At 64.5% G+C, this 22,553-nt stretch overlaps 4 protein-coding genes across 6 annotated transcripts; 1 reads left to right on the top strand and 3 right to left on the bottom strand.

The window, feature by feature from the left end:
- Positions 1–103: 103 nt before the first annotated feature.
- LOC136056500 (ectoderm-neural cortex protein 1-like) lies at positions 104–1,919 on the bottom strand. The gene has a single exon (XM_065748714.1). The coding sequence runs from the start codon at positions 1,874–1,876 to the stop codon at positions 107–109; it is 1,770 nt and encodes a 589-aa protein (XP_065604786.1). The 5' UTR covers positions 1,877–1,919; the 3' UTR covers positions 104–106.
- A 2,066-nt stretch (positions 1,920–3,985) lies between these two features.
- On the bottom strand, positions 3,986–5,394 carry PEX11G (peroxisomal biogenesis factor 11 gamma). Of its 2 annotated transcripts, none has more exons than XM_065748754.1 (5): positions 5,329–5,394; positions 5,075–5,260; positions 4,829–5,007; positions 4,693–4,743; positions 3,986–4,455 (listed from the first exon to the last, which is right to left on the bottom strand). In XM_065748754.1, the coding sequence occupies exons 1-5, from the start codon at positions 5,377–5,379 to the stop codon at positions 4,227–4,229; spliced, it is 696 nt and encodes a 231-aa protein (XP_065604826.1). In that variant the 5' UTR covers positions 5,380–5,394; the 3' UTR covers positions 3,986–4,226. The 2 variants fall into 2 exon arrangements, with proteins under 2 accessions (XP_065604826.1, XP_065604827.1); XM_065748755.1 differs by having other exon boundaries at positions 3,986–4,452.
- Positions 5,395–9,027: 3,633 nt separating this feature from the next.
- ARRDC2 (arrestin domain containing 2) lies at positions 9,028–13,785 on the top strand. Of its 2 annotated transcripts, none has more exons than XM_065748666.1 (8): positions 9,028–9,292; positions 11,299–11,365; positions 11,476–11,623; positions 11,864–11,966; positions 12,132–12,388; positions 12,554–12,713; positions 12,799–12,950; positions 13,033–13,785. In XM_065748666.1, the coding sequence occupies exons 1-8, from the start codon at positions 9,028–9,030 to the stop codon at positions 13,084–13,086; spliced, it is 1,206 nt and encodes a 401-aa protein (XP_065604738.1). In that variant the 3' UTR covers positions 13,087–13,785. The 2 variants fall into 2 exon arrangements, with proteins under 2 accessions (XP_065604738.1, XP_065604737.1); XM_065748665.1 differs by lacking the exon at positions 9,028–9,292 and adding an exon at positions 10,609–11,031.
- Positions 13,786–17,901: 4,116 nt separating this feature from the next.
- Positions 17,902–21,918, bottom strand: IL12RB1 (interleukin 12 receptor subunit beta 1). Its single transcript, XM_065748769.1, is given in 15 exon segments — positions 17,902–18,487; positions 18,563–18,644; positions 18,718–18,814; positions 18,928–19,071; positions 19,157–19,297; positions 19,381–19,538; positions 19,540–19,726; positions 19,811–20,027; positions 20,111–20,193; positions 20,276–20,386; positions 20,475–20,520; positions 20,615–20,826; positions 20,829–21,004; positions 21,111–21,288; positions 21,768–21,918. Coding segments are annotated over 15 exon segments (2,253 nt in total). The 5' UTR covers positions 21,835–21,918; the 3' UTR covers positions 17,902–18,133.
- Positions 21,919–22,553: the final 635 nt, after the last annotated feature.

Raw genomic sequence — 22,553 nt, 5'->3', positions numbered from 1 at the left:
CCGACGCTCACAGGGACAGCTCCAGGACCGCAGCACATCCGCCCTTCAGGGCTCAGCAGTCGCAGAGCAGCTCCGGGCCGACTCAAACCATTCAGGTCCCCGCTGCTCACGCAGACAGGTACTTCCAGGTGCTGACGAAGGCGGTGGGGATGAGGGAGTAGGGCACCGTGGTGACGCTGCTCCAGGTGTCGGAGGAGGGGTCGTAGCAGTCCAGCGTTTTGCAGCGCTGCGCCCCGCAGTACCCCCCCACCACGTACAGCCTGTTGCCCGACGTGACGGCGCGGCAGCTGATGCGCTTCGCGGTCACGTCCCCAAACTTGGACCACTGGTAGGTGTCACTGTGGAAGCGGTAAGCGGAGCTGGCGGAGAACTCCGTGTCCCCCCCGATGACGATGACGTGGTTGCCCACCACCGCCGCGGCCGTGTACCTCCAGGGCTGGGGGCAGCTGCCCGGCACCGTCCAGCGGTTCTGGCAGGGGTCGAAGCACTGCACCTTGGGCAGCTTCTCCTGGTTGGCGCTGGTGCCGCCGAACACAAACAGCTTCATCTTGGCCCCCACCACGGCGGCGTTGCTCACGCCTTCCCGGAGCGGGGCCACCAGGGACCACTTGTCCAGCTGGGGGTCGTAGTGCTCCACTTGCTTGAGAGAGACGGAGGGAGAGGCCGGGAAGGCCCCGCTCACGGCCGTGTGCCCTCCCACCACATACAGGCAGTGGTCCAGCTCTGCGGAGCCGTGGCCGAACCGCGCCACCAGCATGGGAGCGGCCTTGGCCCACTCGTCGTGGAGCGTGTCGTACACCCACACGTCCCTGGAAGCGCCGTTCTCGGAGCCCTTCCCACCCGTGATGTACACTTTGCAGCCGATGGCGCAGGCGCTGCACTCCTTGCGAGGGCTCGGGATGTCGGCGCGGGGGATGATCTCCCGGCTCTTCTGATCCAGCACGTAGATCTTGTTGCACATGAAGGTCTGGCCGCCGAGCAGCAGCAGGGCTTGGCTGACCTTGCGGGGCCGGGCGCAGCACCCCATCACCGGCCCGTCGTTCTGCAGGATCTTCATTTTGCAGCGCACCGCGTCGGCCACGATCTCCTCGCCCAGTTTGTGGCTGGTCACCAGCTGCTCGCACGCCACCTCCCTGCGCAGGTAGGACTCGGGCAGGAGGGCCAAGCGCACGGAGCGCAGCAGCTCGGGCAGAACCTCGTGCCGCCGCGGCAGATCGTAGCGGATCCAGCCCATCACCGCTTCGTACACCAGGGTCTCGTCCTCCACCTCCAGCTCTTCGCTCTCCACCAGCTCCAGCAGTTTGTTTTTGGGCAGCCGCAGGAAATCTTCGGTCTGGCGGAGCGAGGTGAAGTTGGCCAACGCCATCCTCCAGGACAGCTCCCGCAGCCGCTCGCAGCAGTGCGCGTCGGACAGCAGCAGCATGTTCAGGCAGTTCCCGGGGTAGAGGTTCTTCTCCAGGAAATCGGCCGACGCATCCCGAATATCCTGGAACTGCAGCATGTCCCCGGCCTCCAGCAGGGACTCGGCGTTCTCCTCGTTGATCAGCACCCGGGCCGAGTAGGCGTAGTCCAGGAGCAGCTCCAGCACCTCGGGGTGGAGGGAATCGTGGAAGTTGACCTCTGCGTCCCTGCTCTCCTTCAGGCCGCCGCTGAACATGGCGTCGAAGTAGCGGCTGCAGGCGGCCAGCACGGCGCGGTGGCAGTGGAAGGAGCGGTTCCCCGCCCGCAGCACCACGTCGGTGAAGAGATGCCGCTTGCGGAGCAGGTTCAGGTGGGTGAGGAGGCTGTCGGCGTGGCCCGGCTTGTGGAAGAGGTGGATGTTCATGGAGCCCGAGCTCGAGCGGGATTTCCGGTTCTCGTGGCTGCTGACGGACATCGCGGAGAGCCGCCCTGCGAGGGGACGGCCGACGGGCAGCGGGGAACGCTCGGAACCACCCGGGGGACCGTGCGAGAACCGGCGGTGGGAGCGCGGAGCCCGGCGGTCAGGGCGGCCCGGCGCGGACCCAGCCGGTACCGAGCGGTCGGGGACCGAACGCCGTCGCGAGGCACGGAGGTGCCGGGCGCTCCCCGCGCTTCCCCCGCCCCGCAGCCCCACGCCTTACCGGGCTCGCTCCGGGACGGGACCGGACGGGACTGCGCTCCGACGCCGCGTGGCCGCCCCGCCGCCGGCCCCGCCCCCCGCCGGCGCCACAGCCAATCAGCGGCCGCGGCGCTCTCGGCTCGTTCTTTGTGAATGGGAGCCCGGGGCCGACAGTGCGCATGCGCTGCGCGTTAACCCCTTCCGCGCCGGCGTCGGCCGTCCCCACGTGCGCGGGGATCCGCCCCGCCGCGCTCCCCACCCGCAACCGGACCGGGTCGGCAGCGTCCATCCCTTCCGCAGCGAGGCTCGGGCGGCTGATAGCGCCCGCGGGGAGCGGCACGCCGGGTCTGACGCTCGTAAAGCCCGGTCGCGGCTTTGTTCGTTGAGTCACCGTGCTATAAAGGGGCTGTAAAAGCAGGAGCCGCGGTTCCGAGCTGGTATCAGCAGCTCTCTGCAAAGCCCCGCGCTATCTGGTCACGGCCTTTCACATCTCGGCCTGCTGACAAAGAGAGGTCGCGGCCGGAACAATCTGTCCCTGCTCAGCAAATGTTTTCCCGCACGGAGCGGAGCTGAGCTGAGCTGCAAAGAGCAGCGGGCGGTTCCCAGGGGGATCAGCTGAGCTCTCACACCACGTCGTGCGCAGCAGCAGCTCAGCTGAGCCGGCAATCTGCAGCCGCCGCCGCGAGGTGCCGGGAGCTCAGCGTGGCACGGAGGGGGGGGCTCAGTCAGGGGGGCACAGAAAGCGCATCCGACGGCAGCTGAGGACGGGGAGGGGCTGCGGCTGCACGCAGGCGTTCACCCCACACATCTGCAGGGGGAGCACGAGCTGTGTGCACGGGAGCACCGCGGATCGGCCCCAAACAGCGCGGTCAGCACTGCGTCCTCTGCAGGGGAGCAGAGTCCGGGCAAACAAACACGGCAGTGAGGGCAGGGCAAAGGATAAAGAGCACCAACGCTCCGCTGTGCTCCTCCTCGCACACACACACAGCACAGCAGCCCGGCCAGGTGCCCCACGCAGTGCTGGGTGGCACTGAACGCTGCTCAGGTGGAGCAGAACCGTTTCCAGAGGACACATCTCTGTGAAAAACTCAAGCAGTCGGGTGCTCTGCATCGCTCCAGCCGAAGGAAGATGGGTAACCGCCGGGCTCTGCCCGCCCGTGCGTTTCTCTGGTTGCCTAGGAATGCCGTGGGGCTTTGTGAAGCCGGATAAATAGCACCTGCCCACTTCTCGGGAGTAATGCTGACCCAAGGCCACCTTTGAAGCACTTCTCACATTTATTATTGGCACTGCTTAAAAATATGATTGTAAAACTCCCTCGTGCACTGGTTGAGCAGTTATTTCAGATGATTACCAGACTTTTTTTTCTTTCCAGGTCTGTCGGCTCTGGCAGAGCTCGGTGGAAGAGCTCCATCCTGTGGCCTTCCACAAAGGCACAGCCAGAACCTCACAGCACCTTCTGGCTCTTCTGCTTTCACCAAGTCCCAGTTCATGACGGCTCTCCTCGAGCAGAAAGGCTGGAAGAAAGCTTAGCAAGGCACTGCATATCTCCTCCATCACCTCTAAAGAAATACAGCAGTCACAAAGAAAGCATCCTGCCACCCAGCAGTCACAAAGCAACCTGCCACCCAATGTCCTCCCCCTGCCACCTGCTATTGTTTGTGTTTGGGGCATCGCCTGCTCTGGGCTCAGACAGCAAAACATCTGATAGAGAAACCTGCACCATCCAGGTCACCTCTGCGGCTCGGACGAAGCACCGAGTGCTGGGCCTGGAGCTGGAACCCACAGCATCCATCCCTTGGAAGTTCTGAGTCAAAAAATCACGGCCACCAAACACTGCCTTTATGCTCTTATAGAGGAGAGCAGAGACTGGAGGGTTGTAGCTGTCATTTGAAGTACAGGAGGGATGGAAGTGACTGCAGCCTTTTTTTTTTCCTCTGTTATCAATCCTATGAGATTTCTTGATTTTCAGAGGACTCACCCAAAAGATTTCTGTGAATAAAATTCATCAGCCCTAAGTAATCCTCTCTGTAACAGAGCCTTTGATCACGCTCTCAATTACAGGATTCATGGAATTGGAATCGTTGGCATCCAGGAAAGTTAAAATCCACCCTGCCTCAAATGGGGTTTCAGAGGCTCAATTACAGCTCACGCAGCTCCAGAGCTGCCCCTTCCAGACGCCTGGTAGAGAGCAATCAGGGAAGAGATGGTCCCCAGGAGCCCCACCAACCACGGGGGGAAGCGCCCGGCCCACAGGAACCCCGGTGGCAGCCAGTGGACAGCGTTGGACAGATCTGCCACGTTACTGACGATGGTCAGAACTTCAGCCTTCACTCGGGCTCGCATCTTCTGCTGACTCTGCGCTGAAGGTGTACTGCTGGAAGCAAAAATAATGTGAGTGACTGTCTTCTGTCCCTGGAGGCGTTTAAGGGTGGGGTGGATGGGCAAGTACTGGGCTGGTACTTGGCTGTAATGCTGCCTGTGGGAGGGGGCTGGAACTTGACGACCTCTGAGGTCCCTTCCAACCCAACCCATCCTTACAACTCCGTGCGATTCCAGCTCATCAGTGACAAGAAATAACACTCAGGCGCAGAAGCACCGAGAGGAACCATACCACTTCTGCATCCTCAGCTTCCTTCTTAACCGGAGCAAGATCCTCAGGGAGCTGCAAACGAGGCAAACCAAAGTCACTCCTCACGGAGCACCAACGGGAACGGGGCCGAGGGTCCCTCCCCGTGCCCACCGCTCACCGCAGGGTGCCCAGCAGCAGCGAGAGCCCCCAGAGCGCCGTGCTGGCAGCCCACCAGCGCCGCGAGCGGCCGAGGATGACGCCGGCGTCGGCCGCCCATGCGACGTGCTCGCAGGGGTAGTACAGCTGGTCGGCCACGTTGCAGAGCACCGAGAGCCCTCGCACCAGCGCGTCCTCGTCCTGCGGGGAGCACACGGCCACGCCTCGACCCCACGCGCTCCCCCCGCGCCCCACGGCCCGCACTCACCTTGGGTCCCAGCCCGTAGGCGCAGCTGTGGCTCAGCACGGCGAAGTCGTCCAGCAGACGCAGGACGGTGCGGCAGGAGCTCAGCTGGGCCGACACGGCCAGGAGGCTCCGGGACAGCCCCCGCGCGGAGCCCCGCGGGGCCAACGCTCCGCCCGCGAGCTGGGAAACGTAGCACAGCGTGCGGAGCTGCGGAGGAACGGCGCGGTGAGGGCGGTGCGGGCACAGCGCGGGGCCGCTCCGAGAGCCGCACTCACCACGCGGTCCCGGCCGCGGTACGACTCGAGAGCGGCCGCCAGCGCCGCCATAGCGCCGTGCTGGGCCGGGCCGGGCCGTGCTGGGCCGTGCTATGCCGTGCCGTGCCGTGCCGTGCTATGCCGTGCTGGGCCGTGCCGTGCCGTGCCGTGCCGTGCTATGCCGTGCCGTGCCGTGCCGTGCTGCCGCGCGGGGCGCGCCGGGAGGGCGATGCCGTTGCCGCGGTGACGCGGTCCGCTCCCGGCTCCTCGCACGCCGTTCCCTCCCCGCAGGCGTCGCGCACAACAGCACTGTGCATTAAACAGAGCGTGAACGGCAGGTGACCCCCCCTCCCCCCCTCTGCTCTGCCCCGGTGAGGCCCCGTCTGGAGTACTGTGTCCAGTTCTGTACGAAAAAGACAGGGATCTGCGGGAAAGAGCCCAGCGCGGGGCCACGAAGATGGTGAAGGGCCTGGAGCATCTCCCCTGTGAAGAAAGGCAGAGTGAACTGGGTCTGTTCAGCCTGGAGAAAAGAAGACTGAGAGGGGACCTGAGCAGGCTGCCCAGGGGGGTGTGGGGTCTCCTTCTCTGGAGATATTCAAGACCCACCTGGACGCCTACCTGTGTGACCTGGTGTAGGGAGCTGCTTTGGCAGGGGGTTGGACTCCATGATCTCTAGAGGTCCCTTCCAACCCCTATGATTCCATGATTCTGTGAACAGACGGCCTTATCCTCACCCTCCATCCCCCCCTTAATGAGGGGCTCACACTCAGGGCTCAGCTCAGGGTCACACGGTGCTGCAGACAATGAAAGCGGCGTCGATGTTTTGCTTTCTCTCTTTATAAGTGAATTAATCAACCTGGTGCTCATAAAGCAGCCTGAACACGCCGACCAGCGATTGGCAACGCAGGCCAAGCGTTTCCAGCTGCCAGCGTCTCTCCTTGCTGCTCTCACAGCAGAGCTGCATCTCTTCTGATGCACCTCGACTCTGCAGTGCACCTCGCTGAGATCTGAGAGCTCTGCCGCCCTGAGAGTACAGCTCCAACCTCCTCCATGTCTCCTTACAGGAGCAAACAGAGCATTTCTTTCAGATGACACCAGCTCCCCTCCTGGCTGTGTGGCAGGATGTTATTGAAGGGGATGGACGGTCCTGTCAGCAGAAGGAAGACACTGCTTGGAAATGAGGCAGCCACGCTCAGCCCTTTCCCTCCTGCTCTGCAGAGCAGCCGCTCATCTCGGGCACTTTCACCTCTGCAGGTGACACCTCACTTATTTGTCACCTTGATGCGTGTGCGAGCCGTAGTCACTGCTGTTGTGTAGTAATTGTCAGCATGTTTGGGTGGTGAACGAATGCTTTCTGGGACACAAACCAGCAGCTTGACCTTTCTCCCTTGCTATATTTGTTTTTCTGAATTTACTTTGTGTTTGTATTTTGGGGGAGGCAAGAAAGGATTTGAATTGAAAGCTGTGCTTTTGCAAGCTCAGGAGGAGATGCAGTTTGAGCTGGTCGTGGGAGGCATTAAAATCCTCCTCTGGCACTGCTCCTGTGTCTGATGGCCAAGTCTGCATCTGAGAGAGGTCCCTTCACACTGAGGATCTGTTTTTAAGCCGTTTGTTTTAGATGTGGAGCAGATAATAGTTGAAATTGCTCTTTTCATTGGCTTGGTACCTAGTATATGGAATGGTGCTCCTGTATCTTCCACCTGAATGTCTTCACTTACCTCCTCTCGGAGAACTGTCAGCCTGCAGCTGCTTTCTGGGCAGAGATTTTCACTGAAGTGCTCTCATTCATGAAAATACACACGGATCTGAGACTGCAAGCCCAACTGCAAGGCTCTCCCGATGTTGCCTCCCAGTTTACTGGCTTGAGATATTTTTTACTGCAGTCTGTGAGCAGATGAAAATCCCATCACAGCCACATAAGCAACGCTGGTCCCACACAGACAGCAGGAGCTAAAGAAGACATGCTCCAGCAGGCACAGCATTAACAGGGCAGTGTTCACCACGGGCAGGTTTGGGAAGAGGGATTATGCAAAGCAAAGCCGTATCCACCACACTCAGTTCACGTTGCCACCCATGCCCGTGTGCTGTTCCCTCTCCTCAGATGAGATGCTGGCACTGCCCTGGAAGGTGCAGGAGCTCTTCAGTACTGAGCAGAAGGACGAGCTCACACCCAAATACAGAGACACGGCAGAAATCCAAGCAGCAAACAGTGAGCTGCGTCCCACTGCTCCCACAGAAAGGTGCTCCCCCTTTTTCCCTGCTTGCCCTGAATTTCCTGCAGGATCGCCTTGCCCGTGTGTCGTGTAGTACCTCGCTGTTCTGCTGCTGCAGCCCTGGCCCTGCTCTCAGCCCGGCTGCCTGCTAGTACAGGGAACATTTATTTCAAGAGCTGATTCACAACAAAGTGTTGTGACAGCAACAATCAGCGGGGGATCGGCCCAAAGACACGGGTGACACCTCCTCTGGAGCTGCAAGATCCACGCAGTGCCTCCGGCTGCAGGGCCAGGAGGGAGCAGGCGTGCTGGGGGAAGCTCAGGGGGAAGGGCGAGAGATCAGAAGCAATAACAGGGCTGTGTGTGGGCTGGAATATTCCTGTGTTATCTGTTTGGATGTTGGTGTCAAGGCCTGGCACCAAAGGTCAGTGAACAGTCGGGCAGAGAAGCAGCCCTCTGCAGCTTACGATGAGTGGGGCTGTTTTCCTAGCAACAAGTGGAGTATTTCTGTTGAGCTGATAACTCCTGTGGATTTCCTGAGTGCTGAGCTTGCACCAACTCCCGTGGGGATGTCGGTATTTTAAAGGGAGGCCAAGTGAGCAGGGCCAGCTGCTGCCTTGTCACAGCTGCCACTTCACGAGCTCTTCTCAGCCTTTTGATGCAGATGGATTTGATTCACGTGTGCTGTGAGCCGGCACTGCAGTGTCAGAGCAGGGCTCGCTAACTCGTTTCCGATTGCTGCAGTCCGTGTAGCAGTGGCTAGGCCCACCAGCTCCCCGTGCTTTCCTCTTGAGATTTGACACCGCATCTCTGGGGACGTTCGTTGCTCCACGTGTGCTTGGAAGCTGTGTGCCTTGCAGATTCCCACAGCTGCTTCACACGGTGTCATTTGCTGGCACGTTGCAAGCACCCAGATTCAAATGGATAGATTGCTTCACTGGGTGTAGTAGCAGGGACTCGCACACGCTGTGGGTCTGCCCCATGTTTTCTGGCACTGCAACCTATTGTGCTACTGCAGAAACAGCTGGGGTTAAAGGCTGGGCACCAGGTGAGCTGCTGCTGGGGGTGGGCTGCAGTTGTTCTCTTTCTTTTCGCGTAGATCTCGCTGCAGTTTCAGACACACAAAGGTCAGCTGGCTTTTGGGGTCTTTGCTTTCTGAGCCCCTCTCCAACCACTTGCAGAAATGCCTCAGGACTGCCCGAGTTTGGAAGGCCAAACGGAGCCTGCAGTGTGAAACCTGCCCAGCCCCCCCCCTGCGGACGGAGCCACCAGCACGTACCAGCAGTGTCTGTGACTCAGAGATAAGACAAAGTGACGTTACTTCTCCTTGGGTTTAAAAGCACTGTCACTTGCCTCCCCCACCCCTCTTTGGCCCCTACTAAACTAAAGTGCCACCACAAAGCAGGGTCTCATTCCCACCCGGGAGGGGGGGGGGGGGGTTCAGGGCCGGGAGGGGGATTTCGGCACAGCCTTTGCTCTTCCTTCCTCCCCCTGGAGGTGTGCAGCGATGCAGCCCCCGGGGCGCGTGCGGAGCTTGGTGCTGGAGCTGGAGGGCGGCCGAGCGTGGGGTGCGTACGGCAGCGGGGAGCTCCTGCGCGGCCGCGTGTGCCTGGAGCTGCGCGGCACGCTGCGCCTGCGGGCGCTGGAGGTTTGTGCACGCGGGCGCGCGACCGTGCACTGGATGGAGAGCCGCAGCGTGGGCTTCAACACCGTCTACCACGACTACACCGCCTTCCAGACCTTCCTGCACCGCCGCCGCCAGCTCATCCCCGGTAAGGCTGGGGCTGGGAGCGGCCCGGCGCTGCTGGGCGGTGGGTCGGGACCTGGGGGCTGCGGGCAGATCTCTGCCCTCCAAGCGCTCCGAGAGGGGTTCTCCCTCTCGACCTCTGCTGGTTTCCGCGGGGCTGCCTGCAGGCTCGGGGCTGGTGAGCACCACAGGCTTGCGGCTTTTGTTCTGTTTGCGCAGGGGAGCGCAAATACGGGGTCTGTTCACAAGCGTGGAAAGAGCACTTAGGAGCTCGGTAAATATTTGCTTTCAGTTTTGTGATGCTGGAGCCGCACGTCCAGCTGGCGTGTTGCTTGGATCTGCTGCGTGAGGACGAGGCACTTGAGCTGTTTGTGTAGCCGGGATGAAACGATCCGGAGCTGAGTGGCATGGGCCGCGTCAGCTGTCTACCTGCTCGTTACCGCTGCCTTACAGAAGTGCACATCTCCTCCCCTCCCCCACAGCGATACCGCTGTGCCACAGTCATCGCTGCCGTAGGGTTTCCCTGATACTGAAATCCATGAGAGCATTTTGCTGCCAACAGAGCAGTCTCAGAGTGATGGGTGCTGCCTGCCTCCAGCTCCCGCTGTTGGGTCACGCTCTCTTTTTCGAGGTGACTGTGCCTTACCACCCACACTACTCCGGAGTTTCTGTCTTTTTGGCAGTGGCCCTTCTGTGCTGTGCCTACGATGGCCCTGTGGCAGCTGCAGATGTGTTAAGCATCCCAATAACGATTCAGGACGTGGGAGAAGCCCCGGCCCTGAGCTGCAGCAGCAAAGACCCCACGTGTTGGGTCACCGTGGTGCTCAGATGGTGGCTGCCTTAGCTGTAAGGTTACAGGGGTCTCGGGGGCGCACGGGGAGCGGGAGGGGACTGCGGGGACCGCTCGTGCCGGGCCACGCCTCGGGCGATAAAGCGCAGCTCCTTCCCTCGCGCTGCGGACGCGCAGCGAGGCCACGAAGGCAGCACGGTGCGGCGGGAGCCGGCACTCGCGTGGTTAAAAAGCCCACGGAGGACGCGTTGCTCGGCGCGTAATTGCACAAAGCTGAACGGGAGAAACGAGCGGAGCCGGACCCCGAGCAGCCTTCCCCGCATCCGGATCCGCCCGCAGCCCGCTCCGATCCCCGGGAACGGCTCCGGGACGGGCGCGGGGTCCCCCCCCGTGTGCAGCACCGTGGCCGTGGGCCCCTCCTCCCGTGGGTTCCCCGCGGGGCTCGGCCCCCACCGCACCGCGAAGGGACGGAGACGGCTCCCGTTGGGCCCGAGGAAGCGGCGGAGGGGGAAGGAGGAGGGGCAGGAGGGGGAGGGGGCCGTCCCGCCCGCACATGCTCCCTGCGTTGTTTTGCGGCGCCCGCCGGGGCCGCCCCGTCCCGTCCCGCCCCGTCGGGGCCGCCCCCGGGCCGCGCCGGGCACTTAAAGCGGCGTTGGGCGGCGGCGGTGGGGAGGGTCGGGAGCCGCCATCCGTCGCCATGCTGTTCGACCGCCTCAAGCGCTTCCTGATCGTGCTGGAGGGCGCGGAGCGGGGCTCGCCGGCCGCGTTCAGCCCGGGGCAGGCGGTGGTGGGGCGCGTGGTGCTGGAGCTGGCGGCGGCCGCGCGGTGCGGGGCGCTCCGGTTGCGGGCGCTCGGGGCCGCCCGCGTCCACTGGACCGAATCGCGCAGCGCCGGTTCCAGCACCGCCTACACGCAGAGCTACAGCGATCAGGTGGAGTTCCTCAGCCACCGCGACACGCTGCTGCCGCCGCCAGGTACGGGCTCCGAGCCCCCCCTCCCCAGCCCCGGCCGCTGCGGTGGGGATGGGGTGCCGCGGACGCCCCGCGCCGTGCCCTCTCTCCGGGCCGGAGCTGCTGCGGGGCGGGGCTGCGGGGTACGGCTCCCCGGCAGGGTGGGCTGCGGGGCCCGGAGCCGAGCGCGGCCCCGACTGAAAGACCCCATCGCCTTCGGGTCGTCCTCGCCCACCCCACGCAGAGCCCCGCGGGTGGGAGGTGACCGCCGTCCGTGTGTTCTCCCCGCAGATAACGGCGAAGTCACCGTCCTGCAGGCGGGCAGGCACGAGTTCCCCTTCACCTTCCAGCTCCCAGAGTAAGTTCACGGTTTGGGTTTTTTTAACGCGAAGGGGAAGAGCCACGGGTGGGCACGCCCCTCCATCACCAACCTCGGAGCCCTCGGGATCGCTCACCTCTCGCTCGCAGGACCCTGGCCACCTCCTTCGAGGGCAAACACGGCAGCGTGCGCTACTGGGTGAAGGCCAAGCTGCACCGGCCCTGGGCCACGGTGAAAAAGGTGAAGAAGGAATTCACCGTCATCGATCCCATCGACATCAACACGCCCGCGCTGCTGGTGAGCCCACGGTGCCCGAGCAGAGCTCGGGGGACACGCACCACGCAGCGGGGATGGGCCGAGGCCGTGTGCCCCTCCTGAGGCCGTGTGCCCCTCCTGCTTTCGGGGAGCTTGAATGCACTGCAGCAGCATCCCGCGTGGGCTTCCTGGGGAGCTGCAGTGCTCCGCAGTGGGGCGGTGCTGCCGGGAAGGGCTCTGTTACTGCTCCTTTCTGAGTCACCTCCCTGTCCCTTCTCCCAGGCTCCCCAGGCGGGCGCTAAGGAGAAACTCGCCCGTGCCTGGTACTGCAATCGTGGGCAGGTCTCCGTGACTGCCAAGATCGACCGCAAGGGCTACACCCCCGGTGAGCACCTCCCTCGGGCACCCGGGGTGAACCTCCGCGGGAGGGGACCCGGGGTCACCTGCTCATCCCTGCTGTGCCAGGGCCAGACGAACCCCGCTGACCCCGGGCGGGAATTGCTCGGGGGAGGACTGGGCCCCGTCTCCAACATGTGCGTCTGCTCGCCAGGTGAGGTCATCCCTATCTTTGCCGAGATTGACAACTGCACCAACCGGGCCGTGGTGCCCAAAGCGGCCATCATCCAAACTCAGACCTTCATCGCTCGGGGCACCAAGAAGCAGAAGAAGTCCGTGGTGACGAGCATCGCCGGGGACTCCATCGCTGCGGGGACGCGCGAGGTGTGGCACGGGAGGGCTCTGAAGATCCCTCCGGTGGGGCCATCCATCCTGCAGTGCCGCATCATCCAAGTGGAGTATTCCCTGAAGGTGAGGGGTGTGTGGGGGCCGCTGTGGGGCTCAGCTCCCCTCTGGGTGCTCCCATCTCCTCGGAGCTGCACTCGTTGGGGCCGACGCTGTGCTTCCCCTCGCCCAGGAAAGCTCTGCCCCTCTGGGTGGAGGTGACACCAGCAGTTGTTGCCCCGCTGTCCGCAGGTCTGTGTGGATATTCCCGGCACGTCCAAGCTGCTCCTGGAGCTGCCTCTCGTCATCGGGACGATCCCACTGCATCCGTTCGGCAGCCGCACGTCCAGCGTCAGCAGCCAGTACAGCGTGGCCCTGGAGTGGCTGAGCAGCATCCCCGAGCAGCCCGAGGGTGAGCAGAGGGGCGGGATAGCACGTAGGGAACCGCTTCACCTGCGCGTTCCCTATCCCTCATGGCCTTTCTTTTTCCTCTTCAGCCCCCCCTGAGTACTCGGTGGTGGTGCCCAGCCCCACAGCCGAGCAGAGCCTGGCCCCGCCGTGCCGCAGTGAGCTCGGGGCTGTGCTGGAGGGGCCCTTCTTCGCCTACATCCAGGAGTTCCGCTTCCGACCCCCTCCCCTTTACTCAGAGGTAGGGACCCCTGCGGGTGGGTGCGGGCGCTGTGGGTCCCGCTGCTGCCTCGGGGGTCCTGACCCTGACCTTGGCGTTGCAGATTGACCCGAACCCACCTTCAGACGGCATCCGCCCGCGCTGCATGACCTGCTGAGAGCTGCTGGCAGCATTGTGACCGTTGGGCTGCCGTCAGCGTGGGCACGTGGCGGCCGTGGGAGCCCCCACTGTGGGCACTGCCCCGTGGGGCACGGAGGGCTGGAACTGCCCCAGGATTTGGGGTTCGGATGGAGCTGGGGCAGTGCTCCAGCAGCTCCTGCCGTGGAGAGCGGGGGGCTCGGAGGTGTTGTGGAGATAGCAGAGGATGTTTGAATCCTGTGCTGGGTTTGGACCCCGTGTGCTCAGCTCCACTCCTGCAGACACTGCTCCAGTGCTGCTGTTTCCTGAGAAGATACGTGGCCGGGTGAGGCAGGCTGTGCTGCCCGTGACCCCTGGTGGTGCCGGGGATGGCTGCAGAGCCCCCGTGGACAGCGGCGGGGAGGAGGACATGGGGACAGTGTAATTCCCAAAGCGGCAGAGATCTGCAGTGGTGTTTTGGTGCTGTTCCTGCGTGGTGGCACACACGTGGCCCCTCGCAGTGCTCTGGTGGCCAAGGAGCAAAGCCGGAGCGGGTCCTCCAGGGACTGTGCATTCCCCCAACCCCTGTGCAGAGCCCAGCTCTGGTGCTGGGCATCGCTCAGAGGATTTTCTATTCTTTGTATCAGTGACCACTTTTATACCGACCACTCTTTGATGTTCCTCTTTTCGTACAGTTTCAATTTGGGTGATTTCTATGGAATAAATTCCTTTACCCCAACTGCTGCTCTCAGCCTTTGCACGTGAGACATCTTTCAGTCACACCAGAGCTGTGTCCCAGTGCCACTTCCCCTTTCCCAGAGCTCAGCAGAGCTGAGTTCCCCCTCCACGAGGCCTCATCCTTCCCACCCCCCCACGGCACCGTGTGTGCTCCCGTTGGGTCCCGCAGTGCTGGTGTTCCCCATTGTGCAGCCCCTCCCCCCCACTGTGCTTGGTGAACTTTGGGTGCACTGCACTTCTGTACCCCACATCTGCTGAGCACAGCAGATATCAGAGGGTCCGAAATGGGGCTGGGGTCGGTGCTGTCCCCCAGGGCTGTGCTGCACCAAATGCTGCTGCTGGAATGTGACTTTTCCCCCTGCTTTCTTTCTTTGTTTTTCTTCTTTTTGTTTTCCTTTCATTTTGTCTTTGCCTAGAGTTTTTCTCCTTTATGTTTCTTTCCTGTTTGTTTGGGTTTTCATTTCCTTTCTTGCTTTTCGGGCCTCGCTCAGCATTCAGAGCTGCACCCCCTGCCCACAGCAGCACCCACAGGTGCTCTGTGCACCCAAACCCCCTTTGCTACTCCCCCAGGGATGGGGATGCCTCATGGTGATGCTGCTTGCAGACACTGCTCCCAGGGGCATCTTTCCTGCAGCGCTTCTTGCAGCAGCTCCAGGGCTTCCTTGCACAGCCCCAGCGTTGGGTTCCAGTCCTGGAAGGGCTAAAAATACCCCCGTGGACAGAGCTGCCCCCCATGCTCCGCAGCCCAGAGCTCCCTGGTGCTGTCCGTCTGCGGTGTCCCTGCTCGGCTCTGCTGCCACTTGCAGAAGGCCGCGGTTTGCTGCGCACCCATGGGTGGCCCTGAGCCACCGCGTCCCTCCCGGGGTGGGGGTGGGGGTGGGTGCCCTCCCCCCGCGCTGACAGCGGCTCCGGCGGGGACAGAATGTGCGATGGCCGCGGATTAACAGCGCGGGCGCCCGTCCAGCTCCGGGAAAGCGGCTCTTCCTCCGCCGCCCCGCAGCTGCCCGGGGGGGGAGCGCCGGCGGGGACGGGGTCCTGCAGCTGGGACACGGCTGTGTTTGCGTCCCGGCGTGCCCGTGGGTGCGGGGGGGGGGGGGCGAGTCTGCATACAGAGGGTCAACAACGGCACCGCCTCCCCCCTCCCCCCCCCCCCCGGTGCCTCCGTTATCTCGCGCTGGTTTTGCTCCAGTGCTGCAAAAGCCGGTCCGTGGGGGACCCCTTCACACGGACCCCTTCACCGTTTCCCCCCCCCCCCCCCCAGACCCCTTTCCCCGCTGTGGACAGTGGAAAATTTTTACGGCTTTTGACTTTTGTCCAATGATTTCAGAGCAGGGAAGCAGCTCACAAACATGTCTATGGGTAAACAGTGGCCGCGGGGTGGGGGCTGCGGGGCTATGGGTGGCAGAGAGGACCCCCCCCCCCCCGCGGCCCCAGGGCCCTCCCCGCGGGCACAAACACGGGGACAAATATTTTGGCTCTTCTTGGTGGAGGGCCAGCTCCAGAAAAACATCGACAGCAACAACAACAACGAGGAGGAGGAGGAGGAGGAGAAGCCGTGCGGTCACCTGACGGCAGCACGTGGTGGGGGCAGAGCGGGGACCCCCACGCCCGTACCCCGTGTGACACCCGCAGCCCACGGTTACACCCCGACCCCAGGGAGCCCGTGGCTGCTGCCCGGCTCGCCAGCAAGCGTCACCCCCTATGCTGTGCCAGGGGGTTTACAGCGCGCCGAGGGAGAGGACTTTCCCGATAAGCGGCCGTGCGATGCGGCCGTCCCGTCGGGGCCGGGCCGGGCTGGTTGCGGCCGGCGGCAGCGCGGTTTGCTCCGCTTTCCTGTGGTTCCCGATGAGAAAAACAGGGAGAGCGGTGGGGGGGAGCACCCCCGGGATGTCGGGTTGTTTGCTGCGCACCCGCTGTGGGTTTGCTGCCCGACCCGGCGCGGCCCCGTCGGACCTCTCGCTGACCCCTTTCAGGGACCCATTTCGCTCCACGGCTGCCAAAGCCCGGAAAGCTCCGGGCAGCGCTCGGCCCCTCCTGTCCTGACCGCCCCCAGAGCGCAGCCGTACCCCCCACCGACCCACGGCGCGAGGAGTGGGGCAGCTCCCCGCGTGGGGAGCGCTGCGAGCCCCGTTGTGCCGCCCCGTGTGCGTGTGCGTGTGTGTGTGCGTGCAAAGAGCTGCTGTTGTCGCCGTCAGACGGCGGCGGTTGCGAAATGCAGCGCAGAAACACCCGGAGCTGCACAACCACAGCGCGTGGCCGCTTCGCCCCACGGTGAATGCGCGGCGTGGCCCGGGGCCGCTTGGAGTGGGGGTTTTGGGGACACTACGAGGTTTTTTTTTGGGGGGGGAGTGCAGCTCTGTGCCCCAGCGGGGGCTGCGATAACCCGGGGGGGGGGGGAGGGGTGGGCGTGGAAAAGCGCAGTGGGTGCGGGAGGGGGCAGCGCTGGGAGCGGGGACGTGCGGTGCTCCCACGGCCGGGACCGGGAATAGCAGCGATGTACGGCCGCGTCGGATGACCTCCGCCAAAAATAACGGCGGCGGGGCCGGATTTAGCACGTCGGGGCGTCTGGGCACGCGGTGTACGGCTCGTGGGGTCCTTGGCTCCGTTCTGCGAAGGAAAATCTCCGACCCACCGCGGGGAACGGTCCCGGCTGTGGGGCACCTTTGGGGCTGACGTGTTGGGCTGAGCTTTTCCCCCATTCCTGCGGTATCTTCCCCGTTCCAGAGGGATGACTTTTCTTATCCACCTGGGCGGAGTCCCGCGCTCCCGTGTGATGAGTTGCCCGTTCTCAGCCCTGCAGAGGTGCTCCGCAGTGTGTCCGGGTCGAGCACGGTGTCGGGGTGGCCAATGCTGTGTCCTTGCAGCCGTCCCCGTCCCTGTGCCGCTCCGGTGCCCGTCCTCAGATCTCCGCCGCTCCCGGAAACTCCTTTGGAAAATAGTTCTGAGCCATTTAAACTCATTAGGGAGCCCAGAGCCGCTCATTCGTGCTAATTGGCATCACACGAGGCTTCATTAAGTTTCCCCAGCACTCCTCCGGGCTCTGTGGGTGCACGGGGTCGCCGTGCCGCTGGGGATGGGGCTGTCCCCAAAGGGACACGACGGGATGGTGACCCCGCGGGCACGGAGAGGACCCCCCCCCCCCACCACCACCACCTTGGGGTGTTTTTCAGGCCGCGGTGGGGACTTGCTGTCCTGCCACAGTCACACAGGATCGCGGTGCCCGTGCCCTGGCCCCGTGCCGGGCCATGTGCTCAGCCCGAGCCGTGACCCTAAAAGTTGGGCTGTAAACAGGGGCCGGGCTGCAACCCGAGCGCCGTGATCCCATAACGCAGCACTTCCTCTGCCGGGTCCATCGCAACCGAAGCCCTAAAAAGAAGCTCCCGTCCCACTCCCCTCCCCCACCGCTTTGGGTTTGGAGGGGAAGGAGAGGGGCTGCAGCGCTGCGTTAGGGCCGGGGAAGGGTCAGCGCTGTGCTGCGGGGATGTGCTGCCCGATAACCCCACGGGGATGGGACGGGGGGGGGGGCTTCGGTTGGGGTCGGTTTGCGCGTGGACGGCGGTGCTGCTGCCACCCCGTGGGGTACCACGGCAACACCAAACGCGACGGAGCGGCCCGAACCGCGGGGACCTCCGCACCCCGGGGTGCTCCGAGCAGCAGCCGAAGTGGGGGGGAAACGCCCGGCGTAACGGGGCTGGGGCTGCTGCCTCTCCCCACATCTCTCTCCGCCTCTTAAACCCATTCCTGTTTTCTCAGCGTTAATTTTCGCACTCTCAGCGCGCACCGGCAGCCACCTCCGCCCCCAATGTGGGGCGGGCGGACCGCAAACCGCTGCCGAAGGGTTCTGCCCCAGATACGGTGCGCAGCGCAGCCCCACAGCCCCACGCGTCTGACCCCACTGCTCGGGGTCCCTGCACCAAATCCCGGAGTTCCCCGACCCGGGTGGGACAAGCAGAGCATGGGAGCGCCGCTGTTTGGTTTTTCTTTACTTTTACCACCCGGAGTTTCGGTGCTCGGCGCTGGGGCTGCCGGGGCCCCCATCCCACGGGGGCAGGGATGCAGCGCTCACTCTCTGGTGAGCACCCAAAGCGGTTTCCGTGTGTGCGAGGAAATCATCCCCACCCCCACGCGGGGAGCTGAGCCCGCAGCCCCCTGCCCTCATTATTTCGGACTGAGCTGCAGTGCTGTGCTGCTCCTGGAAATCAGAAACCCCCCAGGAAAGTGCCCGCGGGGCGGTGCCTCGGGGAGGGCACTCAGGACCCCGCCTGGATGCTCTGCATCCGCCCTCCCGGACACGCAGCATCATCCCCTCGCTGCCTGCGGGACCCTCTTGTCCCTCACCCCCGGGGTCACTATGGCACCGCCTCCTGCAGCAGCCCCGCACCCTCCTGGTCCTGCGGGGTGATGGATTTGAGCAGCACAAGAGGCGCCAGCACCTGGCCCAGCCCCCAGCTCCCAGCGTCCGTCCCAGCGACCCCCCCCGACCCCTCGGGCTCCGGGTCCAGCACCTCCTGCCGCCGGTACGCGAAGGGCAGCTCCACAATGAAGCGTGGCTGCAGTGGCTCCGTTGGCTCTTCGGGGCTGAGCTGCGGTGTGTGCGGCCGCGTGCTGGTGGCTGCCTCCTTTTCAGGGCTCATCTCCATCACCAGCAGCTCCCCGGGGCTGAGCTGCTCCGAGGGCTCCACGAAACTTTTCCAGGGCTTGTCCTATGGGGGAGAAGCAGCGCTGTGCTGGGAGGTCTCGGCCCCGCGGCTCTTCCTGGGGTTCACACTGCAGCTCACCTGGCTCATCTCGCTGGCTGAGAACCGGAGGGCTTCGCTGCCCGTAGGTTTGGGCAGGGGGGGGAAGAGCATCCTGTGGAGCCTGGGGGCATACCAGTGGGGTCAGTGAGGGGGGGAGAGGGGCACAGCGGGGCTGTAGTGCTGGCTCTTCTCACCTCTTTTTGCTCAGCTGATAGATGAGGGCGGCGGCGGGGAGCCCCAGCGAGATGCCCAGGTACTTCAGGTTGGAGCTCCACACCGCCAGCCCGACACCTGGACACGAGTGCCTCAGGGTGAGGGGGACACTCTGGCCCCGTGTCCCCTCCCCGTGCTCTGCAGGACACGGGAGGGTCCCCGCGAGAAAGAGAGGAGGTCCCCACCATTACCCAGTGCCGTGGTGTGGAAGTGCCACTGTGTGCTGCAGGTGCCCCCACCGCCCGCTGCCAGCTCCTGGATGCCCACCCTGTAGGCAGTGCCCGGCTCCAGGTCCCGCAGTGCGTAGTGCGTCACCGATGCATCCACTTCACCATCTGTAAGCAGCACCGTGTGGGCAGCAGTGCCCACGGCCCCCTCCCTCTGCCCCCATCCCCTCGCGTCGGTGGTGCCACCACTCACATGTCACGTTGTGCCCTTCGGCCGCGTGGCACACGCGGTACCCCCCCAGCGCCCCGGGGCACGCAGCGCGCGGGGTCGGCTCCCAGCGCAGCACTGCGCTATCGGCGCTGGCGTTGATGCGGACAGAGGCGGACAGCGACGCTGCGTGGGGTGGGAGCAGACACTGAGGGTCCATCCCTCCATGCGGCACTGGGGGGGCTGTGGCGTCCCCCCCCCCTACGTACTGTTGCCGACGAAGTGATGCTGCAGAGCGAAGGTGACCCAGTCCTGCTCCGCACCGCGGCCGTGCACGGCGAGCCGGTAACACGCCGGCGCTTCCAGCGGCCCTGCGTGGGGATCAGCACCGTCACCGCGTGGCTGCAGCCACGGGCAGGGTGCGGGGCCGGGGCGGTGCCGTGCCTGTCTGCTCGTGGGAGCTGTGCACGAGGAACTCCTCCTGCACGCAGTGTCCCGGCTGTGGGGCTCCCAGCACGCGCTGCCGCTCGGAGCAGAAGGCGAAGCCATGCATCGGTGCTTCCCAGTGCACCGTCCCCGTGCTGCCCGATGAGACGAGCTTCTGGAAGCTGAGCTCTGCGGTGAAACATGGGCAGAGGAGAGCAGAGGGTGGCACGGAGCTGCCGAGAGCCCCATCCTTTCTGTGGCCCTGTTGGGTACCTGTGTGCTGCTCCGCTGCCACGTGCAGCCGCCGTGCAGGGCTGGTTCCGGCAGCGTTGCTGGCTGTCAGCTCGATCTCATATGCAGCCCCGCACAGGGAGAGGTTGTACTTGGTCTCCTCCGGCCCCAGCACCACCTCGTCCTCCTCGACACAGCCGCACGCCGGCACGCGGGCACGCAGCGTGTAGGTGACGTTCCCCTGTGCTGCACGGGCACGCTGCGTGGGGACAGCAGTGGCAACGCCATGGGGTGCCCAGGGGACGCGGGGCCGTCCCAGCTGCGTGTGCCCACCTGCCCTACCTGCCAGCCCAGCTGCAGCAGCCTCTGCCCGTTTCTCTCGAGGCGTCCCAGCTTGAAGCTCAGCGCGGGGCTCTCCAGGAGCTCTGTGGGGGGAGCGATGCGCTCACACCGGGTGCGTGCCAGCCCGGTGCCGGGCTGTGGGATCCTTCCTGGCATCGTGCTCACCCTCAGGGATTAGGATGGATGTGCTCCAGTCGCTCCAGTGGCTGCTCCAGTGCTGTGTCCTGTGGCGGAGCTGCACCTCGAAGGCAGCGGTTCCCCCCAGCTCGCAGGTCACTGCAGCACACTGGTGGTGAGGGGACCCCTACCAGGATTTATTTGTCCCCCCACCCCAACCCTGAGCATCCCATGGGGCAAAACAGACCTGAGTCATCCCCTCCATCCTCACCCTTCCCTGTCTCGCACATCACCTGCAGGGAGAACAGTGGGACCAGTCACTGTGTGAAGGTGATGCTGCTCCAGGACGTGGTGGCCGGGGGGGGGGGGTCCCCTTGGCCCCCTCACCTGTGTCCAGCTGTGGTCACCCACCCGGCGGAATCGAACCTCTCTGTACGGCGGCGGCCGCTCCTCGTGGTGACACTGCGGCCGCGGCAGCAGCAGATGCAGGCTCCCGTTGGCCTTAGAGAGGGGCACTCCAACGGGGGGGGGATCCAACCTCACTGCAGGGACAGCACAGCTGCAGTGACCATCGCAGCCCCCCTCCCTGCCCGGCCCCGGCACTCACCGGCCTCGCCGAGGTGCAGGGTGATGTTGGGGCTGCGCTGCAGGCTCTGTCCCCTTCGTGCCTCCACCCAGGCCGTGGCGTTGGTGTGGATGTACACTCTGTGCTGATTCAGGGTGCACACCGTGGCCGTGCCCGCGTCGTGCTGCTGGCACAGCTGCCGGCTCACGTAGCTGCGGGAACAGCGCGTGTCCGTGGGGCACGGCAGCAGCACTGTGTCCCCTGTGTCCCCGAGTGTCCCCCGTGTGCTCCTGGTGGGACGCGGTGCCCCTGACTCACCAGAGCACGAGGACGTAGGTGGTGCTGCCAGAGGGGCCGTGGGGCGGCCAGGAGCAGGTGAAGGGACCCGAGCTGCAGCGCCTGAAGCAGGAGAGCCCGGGGGGGGCGTCGGGGGCACCTGCGGGCAGGGAGTCACACCCGGCATCGTGGGGGCTCTGGGTAATGGAGCTTGCTTGACCTGGGGTCATGGAGATGGGGAGGGGGCTGGGGGCACGGTGGTGCTCCTGCTCCTTGTGCTCTGCAGGGCCCTCCTGGTGCCATCCCACCCCCTCCCTCCCCCCCCCCCCCCGGTGCCACTGTGACCCACAGCAGCCGGAGATGGCTCTGAGGCCGTGCAGGGGGTGGGCTCAGTGGGGCTGTGGGCCCCCAGCACCGGCACGTCCGCGTGCAGCAGCAAGCAGCACTGTGCTGCACGGAGCAGAGGGACTACAGCAATCCTGCAGCGATTCCCACCCAAACATCCCCGCTCTCCCAGCCATGCTGCACTGCTCTGCCCACCGCTGCCCCCCAAACCCCGTCCCGCTGCCTCGCAGTGTACCCCCAGCCCGGGGCGCCTCCACCCGCTGCCACGAGAGCTCCCTGCACGCTGCCTTCCCTTATCGCCCGTATCGCTCAGCGAAACCCTCTGCGCTTATCTCCCATCACCGCAGCACTCACCGCCCCGCACCGGCAGCGCCAACGCCATCAGCAGCCACCGCAGCGCGGGGACCCCTCCGTGCTCCATCCTCACCGCGTCCCCCCACGCGGGGTCCCCGTCCCCCCACGGCCGTTTCGTCTTTGTGCTGAGAGCGGCCTTGGCCGGCACGAGGCGTCGCTGCGTGCCTCGCTTGGACCGAAACCAAAAGAGAAAGCAACGGCGATGTCCCCGCTGCCAGAAGAGCACTGTGAGCACGGGGTGTCGGCTGGGGTGGGGGGGGGGGTTTCTTTTTGGCAAACCCCCCCATCGCGGCTGAGATTCGCTGCCCGTATTTGGAGAATCGGGAGCTGCGGGGTCGGGGCCGACTGCTCCCAGGGCAATGCCACGCGTCCCCGGCGGAGCCCTCCGGTCCCCGGCACACGTTGTCCGCACCCCCCCCCCTCGAGGCCGCAACAAAGCCCCACTGAGCCGCGGGGCACAGCGTCACCGGGCGCCGTGTGACCGGAGCAGGGTGGCACCGCACACAGAGCGCCGTTGTCCCCGCAGAGAGTGTCCCCTTGTGAGCTGCTCCGCGTGGGGACAGCGGCGGAGCACTGTGCAGGGGCAGCTGTGACCCCCCCAGCCCACCCCATGGGCACACACTCAGTGCCAAACCAGGCTGTGCTGTGCCATGCTGTGCCAAACTGAGCTGTGCAGTGCCATGCTGTGCCAAATGGAGCTATGCTGTGCCATGCTGTGCCAAACGGAGCTGTGCCGTGCCATGCTGTGCCAAACGGAGCTGTGCCGTGCCATGCTGTGCCAAACGG

Source organism: Cyrtonyx montezumae, unplaced genomic scaffold (genome assembly GCF_038088225.1).
Source record: "Cyrtonyx montezumae isolate F1298 unplaced genomic scaffold, pur_monq_1.0 scaffold_51, whole genome shotgun sequence".
NCBI lineage: Eukaryota > Metazoa > Chordata > Aves > Galliformes > Odontophoridae > Cyrtonyx > Cyrtonyx montezumae.
This window is presented reverse-complemented; position numbering and strand designations above follow the sequence as displayed.

Coding starts and splice junctions, on each gene's coding strand:
- LOC136056500 (XM_065748714.1), bottom strand. CDS start 1,876: ATGTCCGTCAGCAGCCACGAGAACCGGAAATCCCGCTCGAGCTCGGGC.
- ARRDC2 (XM_065748665.1), top strand. CDS start 10,611: ATGCTCCCTGCGTTGTTTTGCGGCGCCCGCCGGGGCCGCCCCGTCCCG. Junction 11,366..11,475: donor TTCACCTTCCAGCTCCCAGA/GTAAGTTCACGG, acceptor TCTCGCTCGCAG/GACCCTGGCCACCTCCTTCG. Junction 11,967..12,131: donor CCGCAAGGGCTACACCCCCG/GTGAGCACCTCC, acceptor TCTGCTCGCCAG/GTGAGGTCATCCCTATCTTT.
- PEX11G (XM_065748754.1), bottom strand. CDS start 5,379: ATGGCGGCGCTGGCGGCCGCTCTCGAGTCGTACCGCGGCCGGGACCGC. Junction 5,261..5,328: donor ACCGCGGCCGGGACCGCGTG/GTGAGTGCGGCT, acceptor GTTCCTCCGCAG/CTCCGCACGCTGTGCTACGT. Junction 4,744..4,828: donor CTGCTGCTGGGCACCCTGCG/GTGAGCGGTGGG, acceptor CCTCGTTTGCAG/CTCCCTGAGGATCTTGCTCC.